A 17167-nucleotide genomic window follows, 5' to 3' on the forward strand; every position below is an offset into this window, starting at 1 on the left:
ACTTTGCTCCATTTTCTCGTGGAGACACAGAGAAGCCTGTGCTGGGAGACGGGTCTGGTCCTGCCGCTGGCCAGTTGTGTGATGCAGGACAGGAGCGCCCATGTGCCACTCCCTGCTCTGGTGGGCACGGGAAGAAGCAAAGGACACGTATGATGGAAACGCTGTTGACGCAACCAGGAGGGAGCACACTGGGAGTCTCAGAGGGAGGGGCCTTGGAGGGGCTCTCCTTGGACAGAGGAGAGAAGGGAACATTCCAGACCTGGGACAAACGGTAGTAGGCTGAGCATGCCCTGTTCATGGGGTCACGGGGCTGTTCTTGACCCCCCAGAGGGTGTGTTGGAGGAAGAGAATAAGGTTGGAAGGGCTGCTGAGTCCTACCACAGAGCACCCTGAAGGCAGGTGGGGTCTGGATTTGAGTGGCAGCATACCAGGGCCATCCGGGACTCCCAGGAGGAGGGGCTGCAGGTGTCCGTGAGTGGATCGGTCAACCTGAGGCTGTGGGAGGCTGTGGCCGGGGCACGTCGCCCTCATCAGATCTGCCCATCACTTTTCTTGTGAAGTCTGGCTGCTCTTGGCTCAGGTGACAGTGCCGTGTCCTGTCCCTGTTTCCCTGACCCTACATCCTTTACTTCCTGTCCTCGATCCCTTCTTCAACTCAATATATTTATCAAGGGCAAAGACACACCTTCGGGTTGTCTGGTCTCTATACGCTCAACATGTAGCAAAGGCCTCTGGGATTCTGACACACAAACGCCCCAGTGCCACGCTATGTACATGCCCAGCAGTGGCTTTCCGTCTCCACCTCTCGCTCCGGTGGAGAAGCAAGTGCAGTAGCCCCTGACTTAGAGCCTGCACCCACTGGCTGTGCCCGGTGTGTGTGGCATGTGTTTATTTTCTGGGGTGTGTGGATATGATGGGGGTGTCTAAGATGACGTAAGAGCTGGTGAGGCAGGAACGTGGTGTCAGCTGGTAGCGCCCCAGCGTCTGGTGACTCAAGCTGCCCCTGTCTGCAAAGCAGTCTGAGAAGGTGGGTAAACATGGGTGCTGGTACTCAAGGTGTGCTCCTCCTGCCCTCCCTGACCTGAGCTTCAGCATCCTGGGAAGCCCCCTTAGGGTAGGTGGACCCTGGTTAGGAAGTGAGTGCTCCCAGACACAGCAGGTGGCACCCAGGACACCCCACACCTGGACTGTACTTGGAGTCCCATCCAAAGAATGCAGCGTGAGGGATGTGGCTTCTCACCAGCAAGCCTGCTTTCTGGGGGAGGCCCCTGGGTTCCCAGGGTTTGGGGGTGTGCACCCCTTCCTACTCCACCTAGTGCCAATTCTACCCTATTCACGGGGACTGGACCCGGCACCTGGGGGCAGGTAAGGCCCATCCAGCATCTTGCTGATGAAACACCTTTTGCACGAAGACAATGGAGCACCCACTTCACTGCACAGAGAGGCTTGTTCTTGACGAGATGCTGAGCTCAAGGGCAGACACTGTCTACCGTCGCTTCTCCTCTTCCTGCACCAGGAGCCAGCCAGGGCCTGGCACGGATGGAGGGCACCGTGGATACAGAAAGCAGGCCCAGCCGAGGGCTGGAAGAGTGCCCCTTCCGGGGATAGAGGCTGCTGGGGGTGGCTCCCCTCTGAGCCTCTCCAGAGCCTGAGCCCCACCTTCTCAGAAAGCTCCTCGGGCCAGGAGTACTCCGGCTGCTCCTGTGTCCCTATCCTGCCTTCACCAGGCAGAGGGCAGAGCTGGCTCAGTGCTTGGGGCCCAGGGCTACTGCTCCAGCCCCAGAGAAGAGGCCCTCCCCGATTCCAGCAGACGGATGCTCCAAAGGGGTGATGGGTCTCTGCTGTCACCTAGCAGGCTGGAGAGCCAGTCCCTTGCTCCCCGGCCTCTTCCACGGCCCTTCCCCACACGAGTGACACTGGAGGGGGTCCCCAGGCCACAGCCCCTCACTTCACCCAATGGAAGGGGCACGTGTGTGGGGCCCTGGTTCCTGGCACCCCTCCTGCCTGTCCTTCAGAGCGGAAGCTGGGACTCAGTCTGTAGAATAAAAGAAATTCCAGAGCACTAAGGACCTTTATTTCGGTTCTCTACCAGTGTCCTCAGGACGATTGGCAAAAATGATGACAATCTGCAGCTCGGGGCTTTCCGAAGAAACATCCGCCTCCTCTCAGCAGGAAAGGCTCGGCTTCTGGGGGCCCCGGCCGCTTGGGGCTGGAGACCCTGGGAGCTACGGAGTGGGCCGCCGTGCAGGGGCCCGGGCGGGGCGCCCCCCGCAGGCCAGCTCAGGCTCCTTCCGTGGGCGGGCTCGCAGCGGACGGGACGGGGACAGCTTCAAGCGTCCAACCAGGAAAGGCTAAACCGCCGCCGCCTCCCCTCCGGCCACCGGGGGGTGGGCGCGCTCCCCCGTGGGTGCCTGGATGAGGCCGTGGGTGGGTGCCGGCGGGCTCAGGCCGGCTGCAGGGGCGCGGCGGCGGCGCAGCCCACCTTGTTGCTGAAGAGGCGGGAGAGGCTGCGCTGGGGGGCGGCGGGGCGCGGCGGCGGGGCGCGGGGCAGCCCGCGCACGTCCCAGAGGCGCAGCGCGCCGTCGTGCGAGGCGGTGTACAGCACCTGGCCGTGCACCTGCGGGCGCGGCGCGGGCGTGAGGCGGGCGCTGGGCCCCAGTGCGTCACCCCCTCGGCGTGAACGGCAGCTACCGCAGCCGACTGGGGTACCCGTTGGCCCGGGGGACCTCAGCCTCAGGAAGGCGGTGCTGCCCGTGGCGAGCTGGGGGCGTGGGGACCCGCGCTCCTTCCCTCCCCGCCCTCCGGGCAAGGGGGCGCAGGCGGGCGCGCCCCGCTCCGCCGTCGAGCCGCGGGGCCCGGAACCGCCGGCGGGGGCGCCTACCTGGATGCAGTTGATGATGAAGGCGTGGCCGCGGAACACCCTCTGCAGCGCCCCGGACTGGGCGTCAAATGCGCGCGCGCGGGCGTCCCCGCTGCCCGTGAACACTGCGGACACACGCGCCGCTGGGCCGCCTGCCGATGCCCCGCCCCCCAGGCCGCCGCAGGGCAGGGGCCGGACCACCCGCCCGCCTCCCGGGACCCCGCCCGCCCCCCCAGGGCCGCGTAAGGTCCAGGCGGGGATAGAGGACGCCCCTGGAAGGGGGCTGCACCTGCTCTGGCTACATCCCCGACTCAGGGCGCCCACTAGGGCCGGGAGGGGCCCTCTGCGGCCTGCAGTCGTCCTGCACTGCTCCCCCGGGGGCTTCCCCCCCTCCTGGGTACCACCTGGCCCCAGGTTCCCACTCAGGCCGTTTGGTGGAAGCCACCGGTGAAGCTTGGCTTCTCTGCTCGGCGTTCCCGCGGCTGCGGCCCGGCTCAGAGGCACCATCCCCTCCCCCACCACCCGAGGGCCTACTAGGGCAAGGCCAGCCACAAAGCTCCTCCCCTCAGTATGAACCTGGCCCTCCCAACGGGGCTCGGACCCTCAGGGGCTCACACCGGAGAGCCCCGGGCCGACCTCTGGCAGGGGAAAGACGGGTTTCCTTAGAGAATTTCGGGAGAGTTCTCAAACCCTGGCGTCATGAGAATCACCTGCTGGGCTCGTTAAGCAGCAGACTGATGGGCTCTCCTGAGTTTCTGATTTAGGCGGTCAGGAGCGGGGCCTGGGAACCTGCATTTCTAACCAATTCCAGGTGATGCTGATACTGCTGGTCAGGGCCCGAACTGAGGACACGGACCCTCTGGGTCACTCGTCCTCCAGCCCAGGTCGTCCCAGAAGCCGACCCCGACATGGATTTTAGTGCCAACAGTTAATCTGGCAGCACATTCCGGGAAGTGGGAGAGAAACAGAACGGACAGACGCGCAGACAGGTGTTGCTAGTGGGCCCAAGGAGAAGGTGCAGACTGCGCATCAGAGTTGTCCCCCACCAAGGGCAAGGACGCTGGGCGCTGTACCCAGTAATTCTCATTAGTCATTGGCTGAGGACCTCGCTTGTGGGTGTGAACTGCCAGCCTCCTCTGCCTCGCCCCTCACAGGACACACATTCGGGCAGAGGATCTCAGGTGCTACAGCCAGAAGCACCCCTGAACATGGCACCCGCAGCATCTGCTACACACCCCCTGCAGCCTGAGCAAGCCATAGCAAGCGCCCCCAGGGGGCTCCCTTCCTTACCCCACTTCCGGTGTCCCCTGCCTATTCCCAGTCTTTCTGCTAAAGCTACCAGTGAATGTGGCCCCGGAGTGGCAGTTTCATTTTGGGGTTTCTTCAGCTCCTTTCCCGCCAACTCTCCCCACAAACAGTCTGGCTGCTGCATATCCCGTGGGTGAGAGGAGGGTCAGGAATGAAGTCTAATCATCCTGCAGCCTGTTGGCAAAGACCAAGGACCAAGCAGCAGGGAGGGCCCCTGGGGACCGCTCCCGGCAGCTTCCATCCCAGCTGCTGCCAGGGGGAGGCACTCTAGGCAACTCTTTTTAAATTAGAAACCCTGGATTTGGGAGCAGAGCCATAATCACACTTAACAGGTTGGGACACAGGAAGAAGAAAATAATAATGTGTCCGTGTCAGACACCTAAATCCTGAGGGCGTCTCAGGCTCTGTCTCCAGAGATCCACATTCTGTCTTCATCTAACACCTATGCTGTGAAAGTCAATGTGAATTTTCCACTGTGACTCTTCCCCCATCGTCTGCTCCGCCTCTACTCTCAGGAGTGGGCACACACCTCTCGGGCTCAGTGCTGTGTGTGTGTGTGTATGGGGGGAAGGGGACTGACGGCAAAACACAGCATTGGGGATCACTTTGGGAGAGGTGTTCAGGAACCTGGGAGCCCCCTGCCACATAGATGTGGTGAGGTTGGGGGGCTGCTTCCCTGAAACGGTGTCTGTCTTCAGGGTGTGTCTGGGGTGTAAACACATGGCAAGCCAGTTGGACAGAGCAGGCAAAGCCCAGACGTGTGACAATTTGACACCTATGGGATAAACAGCTTGTTGCCTACCCAATAAACCATTCTGCCCTTCTTACTTTCCAAAATAACCCTGATTGATCCTGGGAGCTGTCCCCAGAGAAGATGTTCTTATCCGGCCTCTCCTGTAGGCAGTGGTCTAAGATGTATGCAAAAGTCTTTGGGTGAGGCTTCTGGGAAAGAGCTTTAAAGGGGGCCTAATCAGCACTGGCCGGTTTGGCTCAGCGGTTGGAGCGTCGGCCTGCGGTACAGAGAGACCCGGGTTCGGTTCCCACTAAGGGCACGTACCTCAGTTGCAGTTTGTCCCCGGCCCTGGTTGGTCGTGCGGGTGGCAGCCACTCGATGTGTCCCTTCACATCGATGTTTCTCTCTCTCTCTTCCTCTCTCTCCCTCCCGCTCTATCTGAACAAAAAATGGAAAAATGTCGAGTGAGGATAAAAAAAAATTTTTTTAAATAAAAAAAATAAAGGGGCCTAATCAGCTAGGACACATCCTTTTGTGCTTCCTCCTTCTTCCTGCCTGCCTGAAACATGACAAGATGGCTGGAGCTCCAGCAGCTATCTTGAACCACGAGGCTCCCTTAAAGATAGAAGATATGTGCTAAAGATGACAAAGCAAAGTGACTGAAGGAATCTGGGTACCTGACAACTGACAGCCCCTAAAATTCTTCTGAGAGAAAAGTAAACCCCTATCTCAGTTCATTAAACCACTGTTCTCTGGGTTTTCTCTCATCTGCAGTCACACCAAGATGCCAAGTGAAGTCAAAGCCCCGTGGCCCCCAAGCCTGGCTGGAGTGTCTCAGGCTGAGAATTAGAATGTGTCCTTGAGACCTGCCCTTGACCCCAGGACCTCTGAACATTCAGGTCTCTGGGTGTTCCCGTGGGGTAAAGTTGGGGAGGGGTCCTCACACCCTGACTTGGGCTTTCTTTGTCAACAATGCTGGAGGAACACATGCACGGAGGTGGCCGGCTGCAGCCCCTGGGCGCTGACCATCCTGAATGGCAGGCGAGGCTCAGGGAGGGACCCTCCAGGGAGAAGTAGAGAAGCAGAGAGGCCCTGAGCAGGGAGGACTTGGGGACGAGTGACGGGGACAGGTGGTGACGAGGCCGGCGCATTGGGCGTGGGCGGTGCAGGAGGGTCACTTACAGGTGCCCGCGTGGTACTTGAGGGCGCTCACGCTGTGTCTGTGGGCCGGGAAGGTGCGCACATGCTCCCCCGTGTCCACCAGCCAGCACTTGACGGTCCTGTCGGCGCTGCCCGAGTACACGTACCGGTTCGCGAGCTGAGGAGGGACATGGGACCCTCCAAGCCTCTCTCCGAGGGCAAGGGGAGGGCTCGTGCGGTCTGCGTGCACCACCAGCACGCCCTGCCGGTGGGCCCCACCCTGGTGGGCCCCAGAACCTGGCTGCTCCTCTCTGCCCCACAGGGAGTGAGGCCAGGCAGGCGGACCGTCAGGCAGACCTGGCTTCCAGTCGTGACCGCCCTCAGCCAAGTCAGTGACCCTGCTCCTCCGCAGCTTCACCGCAGGGAAGGACGGGGCCAGCCCCTCCTCGGGGGTCACAGACACAACACGCATGGGGCTCCGCACCCATGTTCACAGTGACCACTACTGCCAGGTGTCAACTAGGTGGTTACTGCCTAACCCAGGGGGACTAGTGTCCTTCCGAGTAGAGGGAATGTGGACACAGAGGGACGGCCATGGAGGAAACCAACCCTGCAGACACCTTGACCTTGGACTGGGAGCCTCTGGAACTGAGAGACACTGCATCTGTTGTTTCACCCCACCCCACCCCCATGCGTGACATTTGCTGTGCAGCCCAAGCTGACTGCCCACGGGGGCAGGGCAGCACAGGGGACCACCCAGGGACCTCCCTGGCAGACAGACGGGGGCCGGGCAGGTCTCACCTCCAGACAGATGACAGAGCCCTGGTGCTCCCGGAACACACGCAGCTGCTCCCCACTCAGGATGTCCCAGGCACGGACGGTGGTGTCCGTGCTGCCCGTGAAGGCCGTGTGGCTCGGCGTGTCCAGCACCAGGCACAACACAGCGCCCGTGTGGCCCCGAAGTGTCTGGTGGCAGCAGCCACTGGCCACCTGCCACACCTTGGCCGTGCCATCCGTGCTGCCTGTGACCAGCAGCCCCCCGGCCACAGCCTCCTCCTCGAAGGGAGCCCCGGGGAGGTCCCCGGGGGCGGAGTACGCCAGAGTCAGCACACAGTTGCGGTGGCCCCAGAACTCCCGGGACACCTGCCCCTTGTCCACGTTCCAGGCGCGAGCTGTCCGGTCGTAGGAGCTGCTGAAGAGCTGGTTGTTGGTGACCAGGATCCTGGTGGCAGAAGGGAAAGGTCAGGGTCAGACCTGCAGGGTTGCCCCGCAGGCTGTCACAGGATCCCTTTGGCTGGTGTCTTCCGTGTTCAATGCGTCCAGTCAATGAAAAGCATGAACTGCTCCCAGAGAAAATCATGAGCTAGAGGATCCTGGGCCCCTGCTTCAGGGGGGACAGTGAGGGGATCAGAACACCCCAGGAAATGTCAGGGGCCCAGGCAAAGCCCACCACCCACAGAACAAAGCCCAGACTCAAGGTGTCCTTGTTCCATGTCATCCATACCTCCAACCACCTGTGGACACCTGCCCAGGCCGGAGATCAGCTGTCTCTGCACCGTGGCTGGAAGAGACTCCCTCTCTACCCGAGGCCACACTCACCTCCAGGGTCCAGCTCAAGACACCCCTTCTCTAGGATGCCACCCAGAACCTGTCACCTGCTGAGCCTGTGGTCCACCCGGACCTTCCCCTCGGTAGGGGCCAGGCTCCAACACTTCGATCCCTACCGAGACCTGACCCACAGCACCTGCTCCACAGTTACAGAAGCGGGGGGCAGGGGGCACCAGGTGGAGGCCTACCCTCCAGGTTCGCCCAGAACTGAAAGGCTTCTGGGGACACAGGACTTGCAGTTTGAAAACCAGGAAAGTGCTAGGCCAAGTAGGACACGCTGGTCACCCAGGTACAGGTCAGACTCAGGGCCGGACGTTTCAGAGGGAGACTTGGGGAAGCTGGTGAGCAGTGGGAGTTTCTGAAGGGTCTGTGTTCCCAGGCCATGGCCAGCCCTGCCGTCGCTCACACCGGTGCTAGGTCAGCCCACGGGTGACCTCCACAGTCAGGGCCACGGGAGGCACAGCCAGTCTCCGTGGGGTGGGCGTGGACATCCGCCATCAGCTCACACAGCAGAAGGTCATTCGGGCTGACATCCATCGGTGACACTCTAGCCAGGTTCCCCAGAGAGTTCTGGGGGAGAGGAGCAGGGGTCTGTCCAACCCCCCCAGGGGTCAGAAAGGTCTCCCAACAGTAAAAGTTCATGATTCTTATTCTCCTTTTGATGAGTGCTAAAACCTCTCCCCGGAAAAACACACATTTGTCTTTCGTCCAGAACTTCGGGTAGGACTCCAAAGGGTCCGTTTGCACGCCCTTATTAGGAAGCCCTGAGCCCCCAGGAGTGCAGACCCCGAAGGGCAGAGGCCAAGGCTGAGGCTGGAATGGGGCCATGTCCTCAATGTGGGGACAGAGGAGTCAGGTTAGAGACACCCTGTGCCCCCTCTGGCCTGGAGGCTGGCGAGGAAAGATGGCCCACCAGAGAATAGACCTGCAGGCACCTTGCCCAGGCCCCTCACCCCTGCACGGTTCTCATCTCCCACAAGTAACTAAGGCAACAGACCCACTAAAACATGCACCCTGTTTCTGACCGGCCCCTTCCCTCGTCGATGTGGTTTGCACATGTATGACAATGTGGCACCCCCGGGTGCGGTTCTGGGGGCCTGCATGCTGCCGCTGTGGCCTGGCATGAGAGGGTAGGGACACCAGGCCTGCCCGGCACCCCCAGAAGCTCACATACCTGGCCCGGCTCTGAAAATACGGGTGGAAGTGGATTCCACGTCCTGGCCTCAGGGGTGTCGCACACCTTCGAGCACTGTCAGTTAGGAACGCAAGTATCTTCCTGGAGTCCCTGCTCAAAAGTAGTGAGTGCGTGTGGTGTGCGTGTGCGTGAGGTGTGCGTGTGCATGTGCTGTGCGTGAGGTGTGCATGTGGTGTGCGTGTGCGTGTGGTGTGCGTGTGCGTGCGGTGTGCGTGTGCGTGGTGTGCGTGTGCGTGTGGTGTGCGTGTGCGTGAGGGAGGCGAACCCCGGCAGAGCCCCATCTCCAGCCCAATTGCCCAGATTTCCTCTCGAGAAGCAGATCATTTCCGGGTACGACCTGAGGGCAAGCTGGTCCCCCGAGACGTGGCTGTCCCCCACCTGTCGGCACTTCCAGCCACTCACAGCCTCGCAAAAGGAGACTCCCCTTCACCCACACTTTTCCTCAACCACAACTTCTTTCTCAAGAAAGAGCGCCGGGCCGGGAGCTCGGCGGGTTAGACCGTCGTCCCGGTACATCAAGGCTGAGGGTTTGAGTCCCAGTCAGGGCTGATACAAGAATCCACCAGTGGCCCTGGCTGGTTTGGCTCAGCGCTTAGAGTGTTGTCGGCCCGCGGACCGGGGAGTCCTGGGTTCGATTCCCGCTAAGGACACGTACCTCGGTTGCAGTTCGTCCCCGGCCCCAGTTGGGGTTGTACCGTTGGCAACCAATCGATGTGTCTCTCTCACGTCGATGTTTCTCTCTCTCTTCCTCCCTCTCTCCCTCCTGCTCTGTCTGAAGATAAATGCAAAAAAATATCCTCTGGTGAGGATAAAAAAAAAAAAACCCTGGGCTTCACCTCACAGCCATGCCCACTGGCTGCTCCCCCAAGCCCCGGTCCATCAGGTACCCACTGAGCCCCTCCCTCTGCTATCCATCCATCCCAGGAGCTGTGGCCTCCCATGCCTTTCCCTGTGCCCAGCAGGGGGCAGCTGTGCAGCCAGGTCGGTGGGTTAACAGGTGGTGCCTCCCTTCCCTACCTCTGCCTCCCAAACCCCCTCCTGCAGCTCTGGGCAGTTGGCACCTGTCACACCTGGGGACGCTTCTGACTGAGCCTTCCACTGCTACGTGCTCCTGATGACCATCCCACGTGTCCACGGGTGAGCTTCCCCAGAGAAGCTACGTTTTCCCAGGGCAGAGGCCCCAAGGCCTACATCTCTGTCCCCGGGGCCAGCCAGGTACCATGATGAGAGGCCGAGTCCTCACTGCCTGTCAGCCCAGGGCCCCCCAGGCCATGCTGACCTGTTCACGATGGACGTGTGTCCTCGGAACACCTGCAGGCACTGCCCGGTCAGCACATCCCACTTCCTGATGGTGCAGTCAGCGCTGCACGTGAAGGCGGCCTCGTTCTCCAGCTGGCAGAAGGTCACGTAGCTCTCGTGTCCTGCGGACGAGGGGAGACGTGAGCCTGTGGGGCGCGCCAGCTCCTGCTTTCCTCTGGGGAGAACGCTTGAGACAGCGAGGGAGGGAAGAGAGCCTGGGGCGGGGGGCGTTTGACACCGATCCAGAATTGACCAGCCCTCTGACATGACGAGTTAAGTCTGGGAGCGTCTGTGGGGCACCCATCCTGCCCCCGAATCCTTTTGTCCCCTCCTCTTCGTCATCGCTTTTCAGTCTTCCTCAAACTCTTCAGCTGTGAGGATTCACTCAGTCATTCAACAAACCCAGTGTTAGGGGGCAGGAAGTACAGAAGCCACGGGCACGGTCTTCAGAGCCCAGGCGCCTGGGCTAGCATCCTGGAGCTGCTACTACGGCTCACGGGCAAGTGATCTCGCTTCGTGCCTCGAGGTCCGCATCTGACACAGGGAGAGTGACGGCACCTGTCTCGTGGGGTGGGGTGCAGACCGAGCGAGTGCTAGGCGTTAGCTGTTCTCGCGCTCGGGAGAAACACTGTGGTGGGCAGAATCAGGTCCTAATTCCTAGAACCTAGGAATGTTACCTTGCTTGGCAAAAGACACATTTGCAGATGCAGTTAAGGATCTTGAGACGGGGAGACTATCCGAGGTGCTCAGCACGGGCCCTGAATGCAACCACAAGTCCTCATGAGGAGGAGGCAGAGTGAGACCTGAGGACAGACAGAGGCGCTGCGCAGACAGCACAGAGAGGCTGGAGTGTCGTGACCCGAAGCCAAGGAATGCTGCAGCCCCCACCGGCGGCTGCAAGAGGCGACAGGTGTCAAACACCTTGATTTCAGCCCAGGGACACTGATCTCTGGATTCCTGGCCTCCAGAACGGTGCAGGAATAAACTTCTGCAGTTGTAAGGCACCCGGCATGATCGCAGGTCACAGCTGCGGCAGGAAACGGTACAGACACACTCCCTGCTGTCAAAGCGGGCGGCCGGCCCAGGAGACCGGCAGCAAGCATGACACACCTCGGACAGGCGGGTTGGGGTCGACAGAGCAGAAGCCTGGGTGTTGCGCAAGAGGCAGGGTCCTCGTGGTGCCTATGTGGGGAGAGGACTCAGCAACGCAGGAGGGGCTCCGAAGGCCAGAATTCAGGTGTTTGGCAGAAACAGTGGACAACAGACACAACGAAGGTGGGGTCTGGGGCAGAGGGGGGGCCAACAGGGTACTTACTGTACCTGGTTATCCCTCTTTTTTGGGGGTAGGAGGATTCATCCTCACTCGAGGGTATTTTTCCATTGATTTTTAGAGAGAGTGGAAGGGAGAGAGGGAGGGAGGGGGAGAGAGAGAGAGAGAGAGAGAGAGAGAGAGAGAGAGAGACATCAATGTGACAGAGACACATCAATTGGTTGTCTCCCGCACAACCCAGACTGGGACTGGGGATCAAAACTGCAACCCAGGTACGTGCCCTTGACCAGAATTAAACCTGAGACCCTTTGGTCCGAGGGCCGGAGCTCTAACTGCTGAGCCAAACTGGCCAGGGCCTGGTCATCCCTCTTATCTGTGTGGTTGCCAAGTCTTTTATTTGTTTATTTATTTTTTATTGATTTTAGAGAGAGAGAGGAAGGGAGAGAGAGAGAGAGAGAGAGAGAGAGAGAGAGAGAGAGAGAGACATCGAGAGAGAACATCGATTGGCCGCCTCCTGAATGCCTCCTACTGGGGATTTGGCTCACAACCTGGGCATGTGACCTGACTGGGAATCAAACCGGCCACCTCTTGGTGCATGGGTCGACGCTCAACCACTGAGCCACACCGGCCGGGCAGTTGTCACATCTTTTAAGCATTGCCCTCATTGTGGGACTGGTGTTTATGCCTCGGGTAGTGTTAAACGGCCCAGGAGACCTCGGGTCCCCATCATCGTAGGGCCTGTCCTTTAGTCAAAGACATTTCCACCTTGGATAACAACGTCCCAACGCAAACTGAAACGGAGTCTATTTAAGGGAAATTCAGGCACCAGAAAATCAACAGAATCAAAGGAATGTTAGACCTAAGAGCCATTTCACAGGTGAGAAGACTGATGAATTCAAATGTCCACAGAGTTGGGAGGCGTATTTATTATGACAAGGATTTTGATAGAATTTTAAAATTCCATTAAATGTGCAGGAATTTTCTGGGCAATTTCAGGCTAATTTTTTTTTTTTTTCAACCCTGAGTTTAAGCTTATCTGCTCTTGGAAGAACTCAACTTCCTGGGTTCTAAGAAGCAGAATTCTTCTAAAATTAAGAAAGAAATATTTTTTTCCCCGGCCAAGGTTGCGGGTTCGATCCTCGGTAGAGAGGCAACCAATCAATGTTTCCCTCTCGCCCTTCCTCTCTCTCTAAAAAAAGTCAATAAACATACCCTTGGGTGAGGATTAAAAAAGAAAAAGAATCAACCAATAAATGCATAAATGATTGGAACAATCAATGTTTTTCTCTCTCTTTCTCTCTCTCTAACACCGATTTTTTAAAATCCCCCCCCCAAAAAAGAAAGAAATGTTTCTCAGTCTTCTTGGATGGCCTAGACCAGGCCTCTAAGAAAACAACATTTGTGCGAATTAAATAAACACTTCAAGAAACTGCAGATTATGTTTCTCTTAAAAAAACACATCAGTTTCAAAGTCGAGGGCAAAGTGTGTTTGGCAAAACACAGCCTGGCTTTTTGTCAACCCCAAAGAGTTTATAAAATATGTTCAGATTATCAACAAACTCTCCCTGCGACCCGATCTGTCCATGGGAGGGCTGGGCACTGTGAGGGGCTGGCTGGAAGGCCGCAGGGTATCCTGAAGGCTGGTGGGTGCCACGGAGCGGGCCCCAAGCAGGCTCATGTCCAGCAGTCCGCCACCCGCCCAGTGCAGACTAACCCAGGCCGCCCCAGACAGGCAACCTTGGGGGCACCGTCCCCATTCGGGCTGCCTCCTCCCATCTCACAGGAAGGCCAAGTGCCAAGTACAAGTGTAAATGACGCCAAGGAAAACACAGGAACGCCAGCACACCGGGATGCTTGTACCCGCTAAACTGGGATGCTGAAGACCAAGAGATGTGGGACCACTTTCATGACACACAGAAGTAAAAAAAAAAGGGGGGGGGGCGGGTATAAACACTGGTTGCGAATCATTAAAAATATAACACATAAACAAAGACTTAAGATGATAATGTACAGAAGTTTTTCTTTTTTTTTTATCCTCACCCGAGGACATTTTTCCATTTTTTGTACAGATAGAGTGGGAGGGAGAGAGAGGGAGAGAGAAAGAGAGAGAAACATCAACGTGAAGGGACACATCGAGTGGCTGCCACCCGCACGACCAACCAGGGCCGGGGACAAACTGCAACCGAAGTACGTGCCCTTAGCGGGAACCGAACCCGGGTCTCTCCGAACCGCAGGTCAACGCTCTAACCGCTGAGCCAAACCGGCCAGGGCCAGAAGATTTTCAATGTAAAAAAAAAAGCTTATCTCTTAAGCTGGGCCAGGCTGCATCTCTGCCCCCTCCGGGACCTGGCCCTGAGCTGGCTGAAGCTCCCTGTAGCGGCCAAGGATCCCCAGCAGATGAGCCCCTTCCTCTGTGTGCCAAGCACCCTCCCCGAATCTGAAAACACAAGCCAACTGAGTCCTGGCTCAGAGCCCCACCAGAGAGAGGGCTCCATTGCCCCAAGGCCTTCGAGGTCACTAGGGGAGCAAGGCCTCGCCCCACCCTGAGCATGGATGAGGGAGGGCAAGAGGGAAGGAGGGCCCATATTGTCTCCAGGGACCACAGCGCCTTGGCAGCAAGCTGTTGGAATTGTGCGGAATAAGCAAAAAAGCCAAACTAAAAATATTTTCGAAGGGATGAAGAGTGCAGATAAGATGCAGTTATGTTCAAAAGCACATGCTGAGGCTCAGGGGTTCCTGCCAAGGTCATGGGCTCCCCCGCCTCCCTGTCCTTACACCCTGGGACCGGCTGCATGTCTCTCCATGTACAGGAGGGGCTCAGCGCTGGGGTCCAGGGTCTGCAGTCACAGGTGGGCTGGACTGGGCCAAGCTAGGACAACACCCTTGACTCCGCATGAAAATAAACGGTGCCTCCTTGCCCTGTGCTGTCCCTGGCCAGTCTTCTGTCTGTCCCTCTAGATACATCCTCCAGCCTGCTCTCTGCTTACCCCACCCCTGTACAGATCACCATCACCACCACCACCCCTGCCCACAGGGCTCAGACAGCTGGGAGTCCCAGCCCAAGACTTGATAGGACGCGAGGTAAGAAATATTTCCACCTCTGATAAGTACACAAATATTAACCAATAGGTATTTGTAAAATTCCTGCTATTTCACCCAGTTTTCAAGTAAGCCAAATTGCAGATGAAATGAGACAGCAGGGAGCAGGGCAGGATGGTCAAATTTCAACTCCCCGCCACCAGCTGTTATGTAACTTGGTGCCTCAGTTTCCCGGACTGCACGAGGGGGTAACAGTAGTGTGAGGACTGCACACTTGAGTGCTCAGAACCCATGGTACCTAACAGGCCCCGGTTGCTACCCTAATGGCCCCGAAGGAGATGTCCAGGTAAATGCGATCTGGCCCGTGAGAGGCCGGAGAAGGCGCTGCACCCCTGAAGGGGCACAGGTGCGTTTTCAGCAGTTTGTTAACGGTTGTAGCGGAAGTGATCCCCCGCAGCCGGTGGACAAGTGACCTTCGCCCCGCAGAGGGCGCCGCTCGGCCCACTGACCTCGATCGCGGCCCGTTCGGCGCCCCCACCCCACCCAGCACCCCACCCCGTGTGCCCCCAGCTGGTCCGATTGGGCGCGCTTCCACGAGTGGCCCGGGAAGGGTGGGGACGACTTCGGGAAGGGGTCGGGGGCGGAAAGGGGAGAAGTGGGGAGGCGGAGGCGCGCGCGTCTACCTTGCAGGAGAGCACAGCACTGGCCGTCCGCGGTGCGCCAGAGCCGGGCCGTGCCGTCCTCGCTGCCCGTCAGCAGGCGCTGCCCGTCCGGGCTCAGGCTGAGCCAGTTGATGCCCCCGCGGTGCTCGGCGCAGACCCTCAGGGCCGATCCACCGCCCCCCATCCTGCCGGCCGCGCGGGGGGCGAGGGGAAGGCTGCGCCCGCTAGGAGGGGGCGCCCCGGCATCCGCGCTCCCTGCGGCTTCGTCCCGCGGTCATCGCCGGGGGCCGGGTCTCCAGGACTCTGCGGCGGGGACGGGGCCCGGCGGGGTAAGACGGGAGACCCTCGCTCCCGCGCCGCCCACCCCGCCTCCCAGTCTGCTGACCCAGCGGGCTCTGCGCCCCGTGGGCGGCCCCCATGGGACCCCCGCTCCTCCCATGGGGCCGTCCCAGCCTCACCGGCGCAGAGGGCCTCCCTTCCCCACGGGAGACCCGCACCCCACCTGACCAGGCCCTTCTTCCCGGTCCGAGCGAGTGGGGCAGAGGCGTTTCGGGGCGCACTGGGAAGCGAGGGTCGTCTTTTCGCTGGGAGCCGGCGGCGGGGGGACACCGGGAAGTCGAGCGCCCCGCGCCCCGCGCCCCGCACGCCCTCCCGGGCCGGCGCCGCGCGCTCGGGGCGGCGGATTGTCGAACAATACAGTCCAGCCTGGCTCCTCCTCAGAGACCACCCCTCAACCTGTCCCCTCCCACTTCTCGGGCCTGCGCTCCAGCCCCCACCCCCAGCCCTGGTCCCTCGGGACCGACCTTGGCCCAAGGCCCCAGCTCGGGGGGTGGGGTGGGGTGGGGGGTGGCTCCACGTGCGACCCTCCGGCTGCTCCTCTGGGCTCCCGCCCTCTGCCAGCCGGGTCGGCACCAAAGGCCGGGACAGGGGAGGAGGAGGTGGACGAAGAGTCCACCCGGCACTCGCTGGCACGGGCGGCTGCGCGCTCCCACCCTGCAAGTTTGCCTCTTCCAGGCTCCCAGCCCAAGGACCCTACCGGAGGGGCTCGGGGCACTTGGGGGCGGCCCCTTGTTGGAGAGCGCCCTGGTCTGCCCTCGCTGGGAAACCACGCTCATCCCGACTCCAGAGTCCCGCCGGGGGTGGGGTGGGGGGACTGGCCGCGGGGCACCCCGGAGAGGCCAGGGTCACTCGCTGGAGCGGCTGTGGGGTCCCGGGCGCTGGGCTCCAGCGGCTCCTGTGCCCCGCCCACCTCTCTGGCACCTTTTGGCTGCCACCCCCGCCCCACCCTCCCGCCCTCTCGGCTCCGCTTGCGCCTCGGAGGGTCCACTGAGGTCTCTCCCGGAACCCCCACCCCGGAACGTCTGTCGGCTGGTTCCTATTAGGGCAGTTCCGGTCCCGGCGTCGCGGGGGGTGAGGAGGGGTGATCCCCAACTCGGATCCTCCAGGTCCTAAAGGCAACAGGATTCCCTGAACCCTCTAGGGCTCTTTGGAGAAACCAGTGGCGCAAACCTCATTTGGGATTTGGGATTGAGTGCAGGGGCACGGGTTGGAGGTTGGTGAGCAGGCTAGCTTTGGGAAGCCAGCCCACATCACGTCGACGGGACCTTCTCCCAATGGCTGACCATATCCGGACTTTGAAATAAAACCATAATGGGGTCCCACAGGGCGTTGGGCAGTTTGTATCCCAAGTGGCCATGACGGGAGACACCCAAACTTGGGAATCCGCTTGCAGCTCAGCTTAAGGAGCAGGACCCTACTTTGTAGGCAGTGAGGGAGGGCCCCTGAAGGGTGGGGGTGGGGTGGGACAGTGGGATTTGAAGTCATGGAAGACGCTGGTGGAGGTGAGTTAAAAGGAGGCGGAGAGGGGAGGGTGGAGAGCGGAGCTACTCGACAGGTGGAGCCTTCCCGACTGGACCGCATGTAAAGAGTGTGCCTGGAAGTTGGGGAGACTCTGGGAGTCTCCACTGTGCTGTATTTTTTTTTTGTTTTTCTTTTTTACCACGCACAGGCACAAAACATATTGTGCCTCTTTTTTTTTTTAAAGAAGCTTCAA

At 59.8% G+C, this 17167-nt stretch overlaps 1 protein-coding gene across 1 annotated transcript; it reads right to left on the reverse strand.

The window, feature by feature from the left end:
- Nucleotides 1–2363: 2363 nt before the first annotated feature.
- On the reverse strand, nt 2364–15298 carry WDR86 (WD repeat domain 86). Its single transcript, XM_036247435.1, has 6 exons — nt 15136–15298; nt 10124–10265; nt 6843–7263; nt 6084–6219; nt 2882–2985; nt 2364–2617 (listed from the first exon to the last, which is right to left on the reverse strand). Exons 1-6 carry the CDS (start codon nt 15296–15298, stop codon nt 2444–2446), a joined length of 1140 nt encoding a protein of 379 aa, XP_036103328.1. The 3' UTR covers nt 2364–2443.
- Between the last annotated feature and the right edge of the window lie 1869 nt (nt 15299–17167).

This window comes from Molossus molossus, unplaced genomic scaffold (assembly GCF_014108415.1).
Source record: "Molossus molossus isolate mMolMol1 unplaced genomic scaffold, mMolMol1.p scaffold_m16_p_7, whole genome shotgun sequence".
Classification (NCBI taxonomy): Eukaryota; Metazoa; Chordata; class Mammalia; order Chiroptera; family Molossidae; genus Molossus; species Molossus molossus.